The following is a 14,356-nucleotide window of genomic DNA, read 5'->3' on the forward strand; positions in this document are numbered from 1 at the left end:
TTAGGCCCGGCTCACAGCACACAGCTGGTGGGTGGAAGGGGTGAGGCTGAACCCCACAGATGGTGTCAGGTCCAGCTCATCCTCAGACACCCCCGGTGGTGGTGTGAAGCGGAACCTCTGCAGGAGGAAGGTGAAGAAGAGGAAGAGCTCCATCCTGGCCAGGCTCTCTCCCAGACAGGCCCGTCGCCCTGCAAGGAAGAGATAGCAGCACTTTCTTGCAATCACAAACATAACAAAAATAACAAATCCCAGAACCTTTAAATTGCTCTTTAATATAATCAACGCCTTTATAAAACTATGGTAGATTCCAGTCGATTTCTGCAAGACCAGGGGAGAGACACAGGAATAATCCTTGTGCTTTTTCACACCAGAAGGAGAGTAAGCCTTCATTCAGGTTCTGTGTACCTCTACTGATCCCTGGAAAAACCTACAAACTTTGCTATGTACTGCACTGTGCTGCACCTGCAGAGAAGGGCATGAAGGCATCTTTCTTGACGAAGCAGCCCTTCTCATCCAGGAAGTGGCCAGGGTTGAAGCTGTGGGGGGTCTCCCACTCTTCCTCATCCTGCAGCGCTGACATCAGGAGTGGGATCACTGTAGTTCCCTATACCACACACACACACAGATTTTGAAGTGGATTTTAGACCCCTGCTGTGAAATTCAGCTGGTCATAAGTTGATCAAGCTGGGTATGAGCTGGTAAACCGGCATGGCCAAGCTGGTCAACCAGCTATCAGCAGTTTCAAAACATAGCTTGAGCTGGTCAAACCATGTTAAGTGTGGAGGAGCTGGTCTGAACTGGTTAACCAGCTAAACCATGTTGAACTGGGAGCTGGTCTGAACTGGTCAACCAGCTACCAGATGTTTCAAAAGCTAGCTTGTGCTGTTTTTTTCAGCAGGGGCAGCTACACATATATTTACAGAAATAAATAGCAAAAAGTGTTTATTGTGAATAAAACGAGGTTACGCAAAGATCAGACCACATTTATGCGAAAGACTGAGAGGTTCTTGAGAAAGGACAAAAAGGGCAACTAAAATACTCTCAAGCGTCTCTTCCAGGGCAGTACCATTGTACAGGTAGATGTCCAGCTGTTTGGAAGTATGTTGTTTTTCACATAGTTGTCAATAGGTGGAACCACTTGCCAAGATATGGAGTCAGAGAACCAGAGACCCTCAGGGGACTGAATTCCAGGTTGGTGTGGCTGCAGGTTTTTGTTTTAGCCCAGCACGACCACACCCGATTCTACTAATTGTGGTCTATCATCAACATAATCAACAGAGTTGTACATCATTGAGCCATGGAACCATTCTTTAAACTACACTCTCAGATAAGGGGTTCTTTGGCATGTCTCCAATGGGGAACCCATTTAAATTCTTCATATAACCCTCTATTGGTCAGTGTGAAAAGTGGAAAAGCTTCCAGATTTAACCATTTTGCCCCACATACAAAATCCTGAACCTGAGTTCAAAAAGAAGAGGAATAGAATAGAGGGAGAGAAGAGAAGTGAGGGAGTAAGAGAGGAGAGAGGGCAGGATACAGCTGAGGGGAGGAGATCGAACCTTCTTGATGAAGTATCCCTGGAAGGTGACATCACAGCTGGTGGTGTGGGGAATGCTCATGGGTCCAATGTTAGCCACTCTCTGGATCTCGTGGATCACGGCGTCTGTGTAGGGCAGGTTCTTCCGGTACTCCATCCGGGGTTCCCGGTCCCCAATGACCTGACTCAGCTCCTCCTGAACCTGGTCTGCACCCCAAGAGAGAGAGAAAGAGAGGAGAAGAGAGAAAGAGAGAGAGGGGACATGAGTAAGGACATGCTTCAGTCGAGCTCCTGACAACACAAGTTATGTTGTTCTGAAATTGAGGTAAAACAGGAAAAAAAACCCAACACAATCTTAACATAACCTTGACAACAAGGACATTATAAACGTTATCTACCAAATAAATTGTATTTCATTCATTAATTCATTCATTCATTCATTATCATAACCCGCTTATCCTGAGCAGGGTCGCAGGGGGGCTGGAGCCTATCCCTGCATACATTGGGCGAAAGGCAGGAATACACCCTGGACAGGTCACCAGTCCATCACAGGGCACACACACCATTCACTCACACACTCATACCTATGGGCAATTTAGACTCTCCAATCAGCCTAACCTGCATGTCTTTGGACTGTGGGAGGAAACCCACGCAGACACAGGCAGAACTTGCAAACTCCACACAGAGAGGCCCCGGCTGACAGGGATTCGAACCCAGGACCTCCTTGCTGTGAGGCAGCAGTGCTACCCACTGCACCATCCGTGCCGCCCATTGTATTTCATAAAAAGTTTAAACAAGGAAAGCACCAAGAGATAGGAGGCAGAAGAGCTCTGGCAAAGGTCAAACAAGAGAAAACAAAGAAAAAGAAAAAGATTTATTTTGATTAAAACTGAAATGTAATTAATCGAAACTATGAGCAGTAGCATTACAGCTATCTGTCTAAAGCTAGCTATCAAATGAGCACATACTAGCTCACTGACAATTGTGACAGTTGGAATTGGATTTCTGAGGCTCAGGTTGCTATGAGAACATCCTTCCCCTTGCAGTGAACCACCCAAAGGAGCTGAAAAGCACACAGGCAAAAAGGGCCCATGAATGAATACTACTTTAAGAAAATCCACAGACTCTGACTGCAGACAGCAATCAGGTATATTACAACAAACCTACTCCTCTACACACTCTGTACTAATGCCTAGCACACAACCATCTGGAAGCACTACAGGCATGTCATAAAAAGTGGAATCTGTGATCGAAGATTTTCATCCATGAAGAATGGGACAGTATCCACTTACTGTAAACATATACCACCATAACACCATCATGTTCCAGGGAGGTGAGGCCTGTCCCAGATCTGTCCAGGGTAACTTTAAAATAACTGGCAGAGAGTGAGTCACCTCAGGAGAAGGAGAACAGGTAAACTCAGGAGTTGGATTTCAAGACAGCGGAGGAAAACCATTGGCAGGATTGTATAGATCAAGCAAGGTATCTAGAGCGCAGTTTCCAGAATGAGAGCCTCTCTCGACTAGAAGTAGTGTTAGAACCCAGCGTCTCTCAGGGGAATCAACCTGAACCCATCAGTAGAATTGGCATTGGTAGAATGGTATTTTACACAACACTGTAAAAAGACCTGTTCAGCCAAAAACCAAAAGCTTCACAACAGGAGCTGAGAGGAGAGGTACAAGAGTTACAACAAGGCGGGGAGGTGCTGAAGAGGGAGCCTGAGCCTTTCAGAGTCTGTCAGGCAGGGATACGTGCTTGCACCTGTCCTTTTCAACATAAGGAGATGGAAGGCAAGATTCGAGTGATTGTGATGACTTTAGATCAGACAGAAACCTGTTTAACACCCGCAGCCTTCATGCTGTCATTACATTAATATCGGTGCACGTCTTATAACTGCAGTACACAGGCGATTGTGCACTTGTGGTGCATTCAAAAGAAGCCCTGCAAATGGCGTTTATAAGAGCAGTAAAGACCTTCAACAGGATGTGACTCTCAGTCAGTATGTTCAAGACTGAGGTCCTGTGCCAGTGGAGATCTTCTCTCCCATCTGCTACTCCCACCCTCACCTTCGAGGACAAACCCCCAGTCACTGTACCATCGTTCAAATGCCTAGAAAGCTTCATCTCCGATAATTGCAGCATTGAGGATGAGATGCAAGCAGGCCTCCTTCTCCTTTGGCAGGCTCAGGAAGAGATTCTTCCCCAATAGAAATCTCAGCCTGCACCCCTACATCGCAGTCTATCAGGCAGTCTGGGTAACCACTCTTCTGTATGGCTGTGAAACCTGAACCTTGTACTGGCGACATATCCGACAACTGGAAGCCCTGCACATAATATGTTTCCAGTGTATCCTTGGCATAACCTGGGCATACTGGAATACTTGCAAAAACCACACAAGCCACACTATATGGATGTCTGAGGACTGCCTGCTAGGCCAAGTCCAATGTGGGTAGCTCCATCTGGGGCAGCGCTCTGCTGGGGGCCAGAAAGAAGGCACAAAGACCAGCTCAAGACAGCACTTAAGAAATGTGGAATTCCATTTTCAAACTTGGAATATGCTGCCTTGGACCGATCTGGCTGGTTACAGCTTTGCCGTGGGTATACCATTAGGGGGTATACCATTATGAAGAAGATAGCACTGAGGCCCGGAAAAGGCAGGACCAGAGGAGAAACATGCCCATGGCGGCTCCACCAAGCACAGACCTCACATGCCCTACATGTTAGAAAATATGTCGATCCCATATTGGACACTACAGTCACACAAAAACTCACAGACAAAGCAGAAGTGGTTGGATACGATTGACTACCAAAAGCAAGTGTGTGTGTATATGTGTGTATACAAGTCTTTCCCTACCCTGTATGTGGGGGTACTTGGCCATCAGCAGCAGGCCCCATCTCAGGGTGGTTCCAGTGGTGTCTGTCCCTGCTGCGAATAGGTTGCCCACAGTATAGTTCAGATTGTTATTGTGGAAGTGGGAATCCGGCTGGTCTGACTCCTGAGAGGGAACAGGTGCAAAAAAGAGACTATGAACATTAAAATAAATAAAGCATTCGTAAAACAAATGATTGAAAGATGTATTTCAATAGATAGTTACTAAGCCTTTTATAGGCATTCTGAAATTTATTTTCAAAATCTATCAGAATGCCAAAATGCAGGGGATAAAATTACTTGGCTAAAAGACATACCTGTTGTGGATTTTGGAACAGTTTGCATTGAACAAACTTAATTATGTTTGTTGTTATGTTTGTAAATATTACGTTAAATCTTTTAGAATTGAAACAAGGATAAATGAACTTGCCAGCCCCTGCTCTAAGGTCTGTACCCTGGTTACTCTACTCTGGCCATCAAATCCAAATCCAGCCATCGTTTTCTTTTGTCCTGGATAAGTGGAACTGCTGACTGGCCAGATTGTCTTCACACCTGACTCCCGGGTAAAGGGTGGGTGGAAAACCAGCAGTTCTCAGCCCTTGAGGACTGTAATTTGCTGATCCCTGCTCAAAAGAATATCAATGGTAACACCAATTGTCGAGTGCTATCTAAATTTGGTAGATAGCTAGCTAGCTCAACTAATTTAACATCTACCTTCTCAACTAAGACTCAAAAGACAAAAAAGACATTGTACATGTTAGGAAGATTGCACTAAGGGAATAATGTGGGGTTTTTTTTTGTGCAGTTCGTTTTAGGCAGCGGTAATATTTATGTTCTTTCAATTCTGTACTCCAGCACATTGGATTTGAAATGAAATTAGGTTAATGTGCAGACTGTCATCCATATTGGGTGATCTGTGGAGGAATTACATCACTTTTTTTTACATCAATTACATCAATGTTTTTATGCACTGTCTCCAAATTTTGGTGACCGAAAGTAATTGGACAATCAGCTTCTCAGCTGTTTCTGATTAGACAAATGTATTTAATCACTTCCTTAGTGCAGGTAAAAGAAAGCTTTTAGTATCTATATGTACTCTAGATTGCCTCTGGCATCTGTTATTGGTGTTTGTCAACATGAGGAACAGAGGCAAGCCACTTGGATGTGTCAGCGTCTATTGTCTACAGAAGACTTTACAAACCGAAGTAGATAGGCTACACTGCAAGATGCAAACCACTAGTTAACTGCAAAACGGGATGGCTAGGTTCATGCTTGCTAATAAGTACCAAAAAGAGCCTGCAGAGCTCTGGAAAAGATCTTGTGGACAGAGGAGACCAAGATTGACATGCATCAGAGTGATGGCAAGCATTTAGCAGACGCTCTTATCCAGAGCGACGTACAACAAAGTGCAAATCAAACACAAGAACAAGTGCAAAAGTGGACCTGAGAGGACAGTACAGTTCCGAGTCCTTGTGTAAACATACAGAAATTCAGAACCCTTGAAGAGTACAGTGTGAGCAAAGTGTGCACAAGTGTGCTCATCTGTGAAACGTGGGTAGGGGGGTATTATAGTTTGGTAATGTTTGGCTGCCACAGGTACTGGCTCACTTGCCTTCATTGACGTAACTGTTGATAGCAGCAGCTGAATGAATTCTGAAGTGTACATATCTTATTTAAACTCAAGTTAAATGAAATGCCTCCAAACTCATTGGGTGGTGCTTCATCCCACTGCAAGGCAAAGATCCCAACAATGCTCTCTTTCTTCATAATAATGGTACAAACGGTTTGTTTCTTTCGGCCTATGTCTCTGATACATATATATATTTTTCTTATTTCTCTGCCTCCTTGACTTTCATTAGTACTGGCCCTCATATTGACAAATGGCAACAGACTCCAAAGGCAAACAAAAGCCTAGAATTAAGACTAGTGTAGTCTTAAAGACTATTAAGACTACCTTTAGTTAAAATTACAAATGACATTCAGTAGTTATACGGAATATAAACAGCACCAATTGTCCCAATGTCCAAATACTTAAGGAATGCATTATATACTTTAGCATTAATAGCTCAGCTTCCCATGGATAATTACACACACACTGTCTGCTAAGTATAAGTGAATCTACTGTAATGTAATGAAGGCTAGTGGCTAAGGAAGAGGCAGAGTGCAGTTCAGTTGAAGCCCATTCCACATCTCTCTCTCCATACCTCCTGCTGCCGAACTAGGAAGGAGTCCACAAATCCCCTGAGGTCCTGGGGGTTGAGAGTCTCCTTCAGTCCCTGCACCAGCCTCTCAATCTCTTCAATATTTTCATCGTTGTCCTTAAAAACCTGTGTCCGATTAACCAGCCACCGGCCACAAAACCAGCGCAGCCAGGGGAACATGTTGTACAGCTGCAGTAAACAGCCACAAACCAAAAACAGCTCAAGATCAGAACCACAAAACACTGAATGTTTTTAAGTCAGCCCCATGCACCCCCCTTATTAGACTTATTTTTTAAACATATTAAGACTTAACATATCCACTTAGTGGTTTGACATGCTGTGTGTTCAGATATGCTCTTCTACATACCACTGTTGTAATGCGTGGTTATTTGCGTTACTGTCACCTTTCTGTCAGCTTCGACAAGTCTGGCCTTTCTCCCCTGATTTCTCATTAACAATGCGTTTCTACCTGCAGAACTGCTGCTTACTGGATGTTTTTTGTTTTCGCACCATTTTCTGCAAACTCTAGAGACTTTTGTGCATGAAAAGCCAAGGAGATTAGCAGCTTTTGAAATACTCAAACCACCCTGTCTGGGACCAACAACCATTCCACGGTCGAAGTCGCTTAGATCACAGTTCTTCCAAATTCTGACATTTGGTCTGAAAAACAGCTGAACCTCTTGACCACGTCTGCAAGCTTTCATGCATTTAGTTGCTGCCACATGATTGGCTGATGAAATATTTGTATTAACATGCTGTTGTACAGGTATACCTAATAAACTGATCACTGAGTGTATATTTGCAAATATCAATCATGCAATTTAAAGGGTTAAATAATCTGCAATGCAGAATCTCACAATTATTCCTGGAATTATATTTAACGTCTGGATCCCTACAGACACAACCCAGGCTAGAGCTTGTAATATCTTCTTGATAGGGCTCAGCCTTACCAACTATGTCACTTGGGTGCCCCAATGTTATATTATTGCCTTACCCAGGAAGAATTACAAAGCTTCAAATTTCTACCAAAAATAATTTACTCAAAAGTACCAGTACCAGTATCTCAGCTGAACCACACAGGCGGATAAGGTCATTGTTCCTGTCGACCATTTTTTGGAAGGCAGGGTCAGCGTAGTCAAAGCGGCTGCCGTACATGATGGCACAGATTATGTTGGAGACAGAGTAATTCACTGGCTGAGTGGTGTCAAAAGGCTCACCTAAAGACCAAATAAAGAATAATAAAAGCATGTTTCTATGCCAGCACGCACATGTTTCATAGATAAAATCATTCCTCAGAATGAATATACAGATGTACGTGATTCCATGATTTGGACTTGCTATAGATGTAAACCTATTATTGTACTGGCTAACAATGCTCTGGTTAACCTAATTTTGAAATAAAGTTCCTGTCAGGCACCAGAACAATGAACCCAATACCGAGACCACAGGACTTAAAGTCTTTAGTAACTTTGTTGTAGTTTAGACAGGCAGGGGTCGATAACCAGCAAACAGGAATGGTAAAGAATAGGCAATTCGTAATCAAGTGTCCAGGCAAAGGTTCGATATCCAGGCAAACGGTAACAACAAAGGCAATCCAGAGAATGGTCGAGGTAACAGTCAGAAGTTTGAAAACAAACAGGCAGTCCAAACAAACCTGTCTGTGCATTCTCAAATCGATAGCAGAGACTGCAGCAACTACCGTGGATGAATATGATTCCAAATTAGGGAGAAAATGGGAGCGTACAGCATTTAAAAAATAAAATGTTCATTGAATCCAGGCTGATGTCTCTCTTACCTTTAAAAATCTCAAGCACCTCGATGAGGTGGCGTGATTCCTCAATGATCATCTCCTCGCTCCCCCTCTTGCCCATTCCAAAGTCTCGCAGGTTGGTGAGGGAGAAGCGTCTCATCTCCTTCCAGGAGTCTCCGTTGGAGAACAGAACACCTGGGAGAGGACAGAACGCCACAGGGGTAAAAACATAGACCTGAATTTCAGACACTGTTCCCCTATTGTTTATTTTAACTGCATTTCCGCGATTGTCCAATGGTGCACCAGTGTAATGTTGATTTCATCCTCACAAAATGCTAGCGACCGACAGCGGTGCCAACGGCGGGCTGCTAGTGGCCATTTCAGGGCTCTTCAACTGGGACTGAAAGCCATGTCGGGCACTCAAAGACTGGCTCCATCCAGATGGATACATTTACTTAGTATGTTTGAGTACATGGAGATGGTCAAACCAGCAGATGGATGGGGTGGATTGGATTGCATACCATGCCCTTTAACCATTTCGCTGAATATGGGTTCAACTTCCCGGTCTCCAAACTCTTCAGCATAGTTGACAAGCGCTTGTTTGATGGTCTTGTGCCCTGCCAGGACGACCACTTTCTTTGGGCCCAAGTGTACAGTGAACACAGACCCATATTTCTTAGAGAGCTGGAGAGACAAGAAATAAATACAAAGAGCTATGACAGTAACCAAGTCACCATTTTGTTGTCAATATTTTTGTTTGACCTATGATTGAAAAACACAAATCGTGAACAACCTCAAGGTCACTGAAAATGACAGTAAAGGGGCCAATCCACCAAATACGCTGGGGCATGAGTTTGAAGCATTATCGACACTGCCTTTTCGCATCAGGGGCCTTAGGTGTGCGTGGTCATTGAAAAAAGAAAATAATGCCTTTTAAAATTGTTATCAGTGCAATTAATGAGATCTTTCTGAGTTGTACAATCAATTGGATCAATATCTGTGATGATCAGAGAATTGGCATGTTGTTTTTTTTAATTGGGTGCATTAGCTGTACATCAGACAAACACTCACGGAGCAGTTTATTAGGTATTTATTAGACTTATTGATCTTCTGCTACTCTAGCCTATCCACTTAGTGGTTTGACATGTTGTGTGTTCAGAGATGTTCTTCTGCATACCCCTGTTGGAATGTGTGGTTATTTGCGTTACTGTCATCTTCCTGTCAGCTTTGACAAGTCTCATGAACAACGTGTTTTTGCCCACAGAACTGGGGAGCCATGACTTCTTATTTCCTGCTGCTCTTCTCAACATGCCGAGAAATGTATTTAATTCAGTCTGCTAAATTATTCAAATCTACAAAAATATTTTAACAATAAATGACAACCGACTCCTGGAAGAGGATATATATAAACCAATGGTAAGATTGTATATTTATTCCATATTTAGTAACACGTATTGACAGTCGTATGACATGGTATAATTAGGCAATACTTCCTCTTTTGCTATTCAGTGAGCAGCTGTATTGGCATTATATCAGACTGTTTTGTCCTTATCTTGCTGCTTTGACAGGACACACATTTGTGGTGGTAAAATTAATACTTTCCAGTATTTTGCCGTTCATACTCTCAGATAGATGCTATTGTCCAATGTCTCACACAATTTTCAGATGAGACTGGCCAGTGGCTGATTGTTAACTGGTCAAACTATGCAGTTATTAGTGGAAATTAGAAACTCTGTATTTGATTTAGTTGTCATGTATTGCTTCATAATTAAAATAAACGACAGAGTTTATGGCTTTCCCTCATAGTTTGGTTACATGAGCACTGAATGTTTGAGTGAATACTCACATGATGCCCATGCTATGGCTACTAGAGGGCTTGTGCGATGGGTTTAAGGTAGAGCACGCAATATCAAGGTGACAAACTCAATCTAAATCTCAGACAATGGAGAGAGAGAGAGCGAGAGCGAGAGCGAGAGCGAGAGCGAGAGAGAGAGAGAAAACAAGTACTTGAAAGAGAAAAAAACAGGCCGGACAAACATCCATTGTGGTTAACAAGCACATATTGTCACAGGTCAGTGCATCCATTTAAGGTTAAGGTCAGTGCATTTGTGGAGCTGTTAATAAAGCAGGTTTAAATAGAGCTTACAGGCAGTGGATTAAATGTCATCAGCATGCCACAGCTTTTTGTCAGTAAGCAATTTAATACCTCTGAAAGCCAGGCTCACAATACGAGTTTGCCTACACACCAGAATCACATTTAATTCGCTAATCTTCGAGACACCTGTACAGTGGCGGATGCTGAGGTGAAATGTGAGGAGGCAGAAAACAACCCCTTAAACTGATTGGTCTCTTCAGCTGTTTTCAATTATTTTCCTCGATTAACAAGTTTGCCAATGATCTGACTAATCCAATGGCATGTAAACACACAACTTCTTTCTTCAAGCCATGTGAGGGAGATTCAATTTCTCAGTTTCATCAAGAGAAATGTTTTATTCAATAAGTACACAAAAATTATAAACTACTATTTTAAAGGCATTCTCTGCAGGAATTCTACTGGAATCACGTCTCTTGATATACAAAACTCAAAATACAGCTATAGTGTCAGCTCATTCAAAGCAGTAAACCAGTCAACCTCTGCTAACCTTCTGATAGCAAAAACCACCAATTCGCTGTCATGTGAAAACTATTTTACGATAAATCCAACAAATAAGCTTTTAATTATCATTTTATATCTTCTGGCCATTTAGCTCATAGGCTGGATATTAACATTGTCCCAGATAGCCCAGCTATAGGAATCTCTTTCAAATAATTTTGTTTTAGCGAATTGGTTTTTTCGATGTAGCATAAATGCTAGGAAGTCAGTGGGAGAAGACGATCTCAACCCTTGCTCACATAATAGCCAAACCACTTATATTTTCAACCAAAACATTTTTTCTGGTAAAATACCAAATTTGGAAGGCAGCTCAGGTAAATCATCAGCATAATGGTGGTGATACTCGTAATCTAAACAATTATGGCATTTATATAGCTCCTTCATCCAAAGCGCTGTGCTTCTCATTCTCACACTCTCACACTCCAATGGTGATTGCTGGCCATGCAAGGCACCAACCAGCTCTTCAGGAGCATTTGGGGGTTATGTGTCTTGCTCAGGGATACTTTGACACACCCAGTGTCGCTTATTTTAAATTCAGACAAAACAATTGACAGAAAACAATTGGAGAATTGTCACGTTTCATGTTTGTCACGTCATGTTACATTTTTAGATTAGTTTGTAGAGGTTATGTACATATTTATCAACTCTTTGGGCTGCAAATTTCCAGTGAAAGCTGGTATGTACATGAAGTATTAGTAGTAGTAGTATTAGTATTAGTATTAGTATTATTATTATCATCACATTTTTTGTCCTTACCTCACTGAGAGACAGATGAAACCATTTGAGGTCCAGATGGAGCAGGTTCCCAAGGAGAGGCAGAGGTCTGGGTCCCGGTGGGTCGTTTCCATGGCCAGGGGTGGAGGAGAGGAGGTAGAGCAAAACCAGCACCAGCACCACCCCCAGAAGGGTCAAGGGTGGGGGCATCTGAGGTAATAGCCCCTCCAACATGGCTCCGCCTGAGAAAGACAGAGGGGATTTTACAAGCAGTAATAATAGCAGCGATTATGTCTTATGTATTATTTGTCCTCAAAGGGAGAGAGGGAGGGAGGGAGAGAAATTGTCAACAGCAACAACACTCCTGAGCAACAACGTAGCAGTGTGTCTCTACAACAAGGATCCTTCAACTCCTTCAGGGAGTCACAGCGCAAGAGAACTTCTCTCAGGCCAGTGGGTGGGACCAAAGCTGACAAATCACAAACAAACTGCCTACATTTCTTTAAGTTTCAAATCTGCCATCTACCTGGCTGGGATTGGATAGAAGAATATGTTTAGTAAAGAAAATCTGGGGACAGAGGAAACAAGTGAAGTTGTTAAATTCCCACTCTTAATTTGTCACGTCCAATTATGCAACTGCTGCCACGCTCATGTGCAAGCCCCATTGCCGATTTGGGAAAGTGTAGACATTTGTGGTTCTCCTTCAAATTAAGTGCTTTCACTTGAAAGCATGAGGGGGCAGGGGGTGGCAGGAAGGGGTGGACATCAGATTTCCACGGAGGAACAGGTAGATCTGCAGGAGATTACATTACATTGATGGCATTTGGCAGACGCTCTTATCCAGAGCAACATACAGTTGATTAGACTGAACAGGAGACAATCCTCCCCTGGAGCAATGCAGGGTTAAGGGCCTTGCCCAACGGCTGTGCGGATCTTATCGTGGCTACACTGGGTATCGAACCAACGACCTTGCGGGTCCCAGTCATGTCCCTTAACCACTACACTACAGAGAAAGTGGAGCAAAGCCAATTATTTCGATTTTGACAATTAGGAAAGGAAACATCCTAATTGACATCCTAATTCTCCTCCCATACAGCTGTAAGAAACCCCCCAAATACACCAAAAGGCGGAAGTATCCGAGAGGTGAAGGAAACGCGTGTTCCAATGCTACTGGAACAGGGTTCATTTTATTTTGTTCTCGTTTATCTGACTCCAAAAGATAAGTTCAACTGCTAACAGTTCAACAAAAGGAACTGCAAATGTCCGCCAATAGTGCGGCTCTATATGATCGCTATCTAGATGCGGACGTGTCTGTGGCCTGTATAGCCTACAATGATACACTTAGTATGTATCTTGTGACGGCACTGGTGTATAGGCAAGTGACTATGGGGTGCAGGTATCCTAGGTTGTCTATGTCTAGTAGGACTCGTGATGAGGGCGGCCTGTAGCGTAGTGGTTAAGGTAAATGACTGGGACACGGAAGGTCAGTGGTTCTAATCCCAGTGTAGCCACAATAAGATCCGCACAGCCGTTGGGCCCTTGAGCAAGGCCCTTAACCCTGCATTGCTCCAGGGGAGGATTGTCTCCTGCTTAGTCTAATCAACTGTACGTCGCTCTGGATAAGAGCGTCTGCCAAATGCCATTAATGTAATGTAATGACTCTAAACTGCTAAGTGTGCAGTGGTGCAAGTCAAGAGGATGCAGGTTCAAATTAATAATGTGCATTGCATTGCAGAAATAGAATGAGAATGGGTTAGAAGAATTACAAGGTATAATATGAATGGCTATACGCAAATAGTGCGCAGGAGATCGTATTAGTGAGTCTCCTCGAACAATTCCACGTTCCCCTCTATATATCCAGGGTTTACAGGAAAACAACAAATCATTCTCTCCCCACCTTCAAGCGCAAACTGAAGACTCACCTCTTCAAACAGCACCTCTCCCCATCCCTCCCTACCTCCCTGTGAACCTTATTTGTTGTCTCTGTGACTTGCTTTGTGTATCGGTATTTTTAGTTGGCTAGGTAAGCAGTGTTTGGATAGTTAACTTTGGTCACTTTTGCTCTGTTGTTTGTTTCTCTCCCTCTAGGGTCTTTCAGCGAACTTATCCCTGGTTATGGGTATGCACTTTGTTGTATGAATGCCAATAATTGCCAAATGCCAATAATGTAATGTAATGTAATGTAATAAAATAAAGAGTCACAAGATGGCGGTAACAATGGTCCTGCTGATGTATGTCCTCTCTCTGTATGTCCAACAAACCTGGTTAACCTTTGTATCACAGCTTGATGCTGACTCACAGGTAACTTACATTACCTGTGGTTTATTTGTACAAGATCTTGATTCAGCAACTAGTGTACTACACCACCAATGACACCAAACTATTTCCCACATCATTAACTATCTAAAGACACCAAACACTGTATATGTCAGGGTTGGGAGGTAGCACCAGGTGTGGCCACCAGGGGCTTATTATTATTTTCACCTGGCCCTCATTAGTGCCAGGGGAGCCTAACTCCGCTTGCTGGCATTTGGTCGTGAGGGGTGAGGGACGTTGTCCCCGGTATCTGTATTTTTGGTTTGTGTTTTTCCTGTGCTGCGTTCTTTGTTTTCTCGCCGAGTCTTTTATACTAG

At 43.2% G+C, this 14,356-nt stretch overlaps 1 protein-coding gene across 1 annotated transcript; it reads right to left on the reverse strand.

Moving 5' to 3' along the window:
* LOC133118795 (cytochrome P450 2K1-like) lies at nucleotides 1–11,957 on the reverse strand. The gene is made up of 9 exons (XM_061229044.1): nucleotides 11,766–11,957; nucleotides 8,878–9,040; nucleotides 8,402–8,551; nucleotides 7,663–7,823; nucleotides 6,610–6,795; nucleotides 4,391–4,532; nucleotides 1,560–1,744; nucleotides 463–604; nucleotides 1–188 (listed from the first exon to the last, which is right to left on the reverse strand). The coding sequence occupies exons 1-9, from the start codon at nucleotides 11,955–11,957 to the stop codon at nucleotides 1–3; spliced, it is 1,509 nt and encodes a 502-aa protein (XP_061085028.1).
* Between the last annotated feature and the right edge of the window lie 2,399 nt (nucleotides 11,958–14,356).

Source organism: Conger conger, chromosome 2, assembly GCF_963514075.1.
Source record: "Conger conger chromosome 2, fConCon1.1, whole genome shotgun sequence".
In the NCBI taxonomy this organism is placed as follows: domain Eukaryota; kingdom Metazoa; phylum Chordata; class Actinopteri; order Anguilliformes; family Congridae; genus Conger; species Conger conger.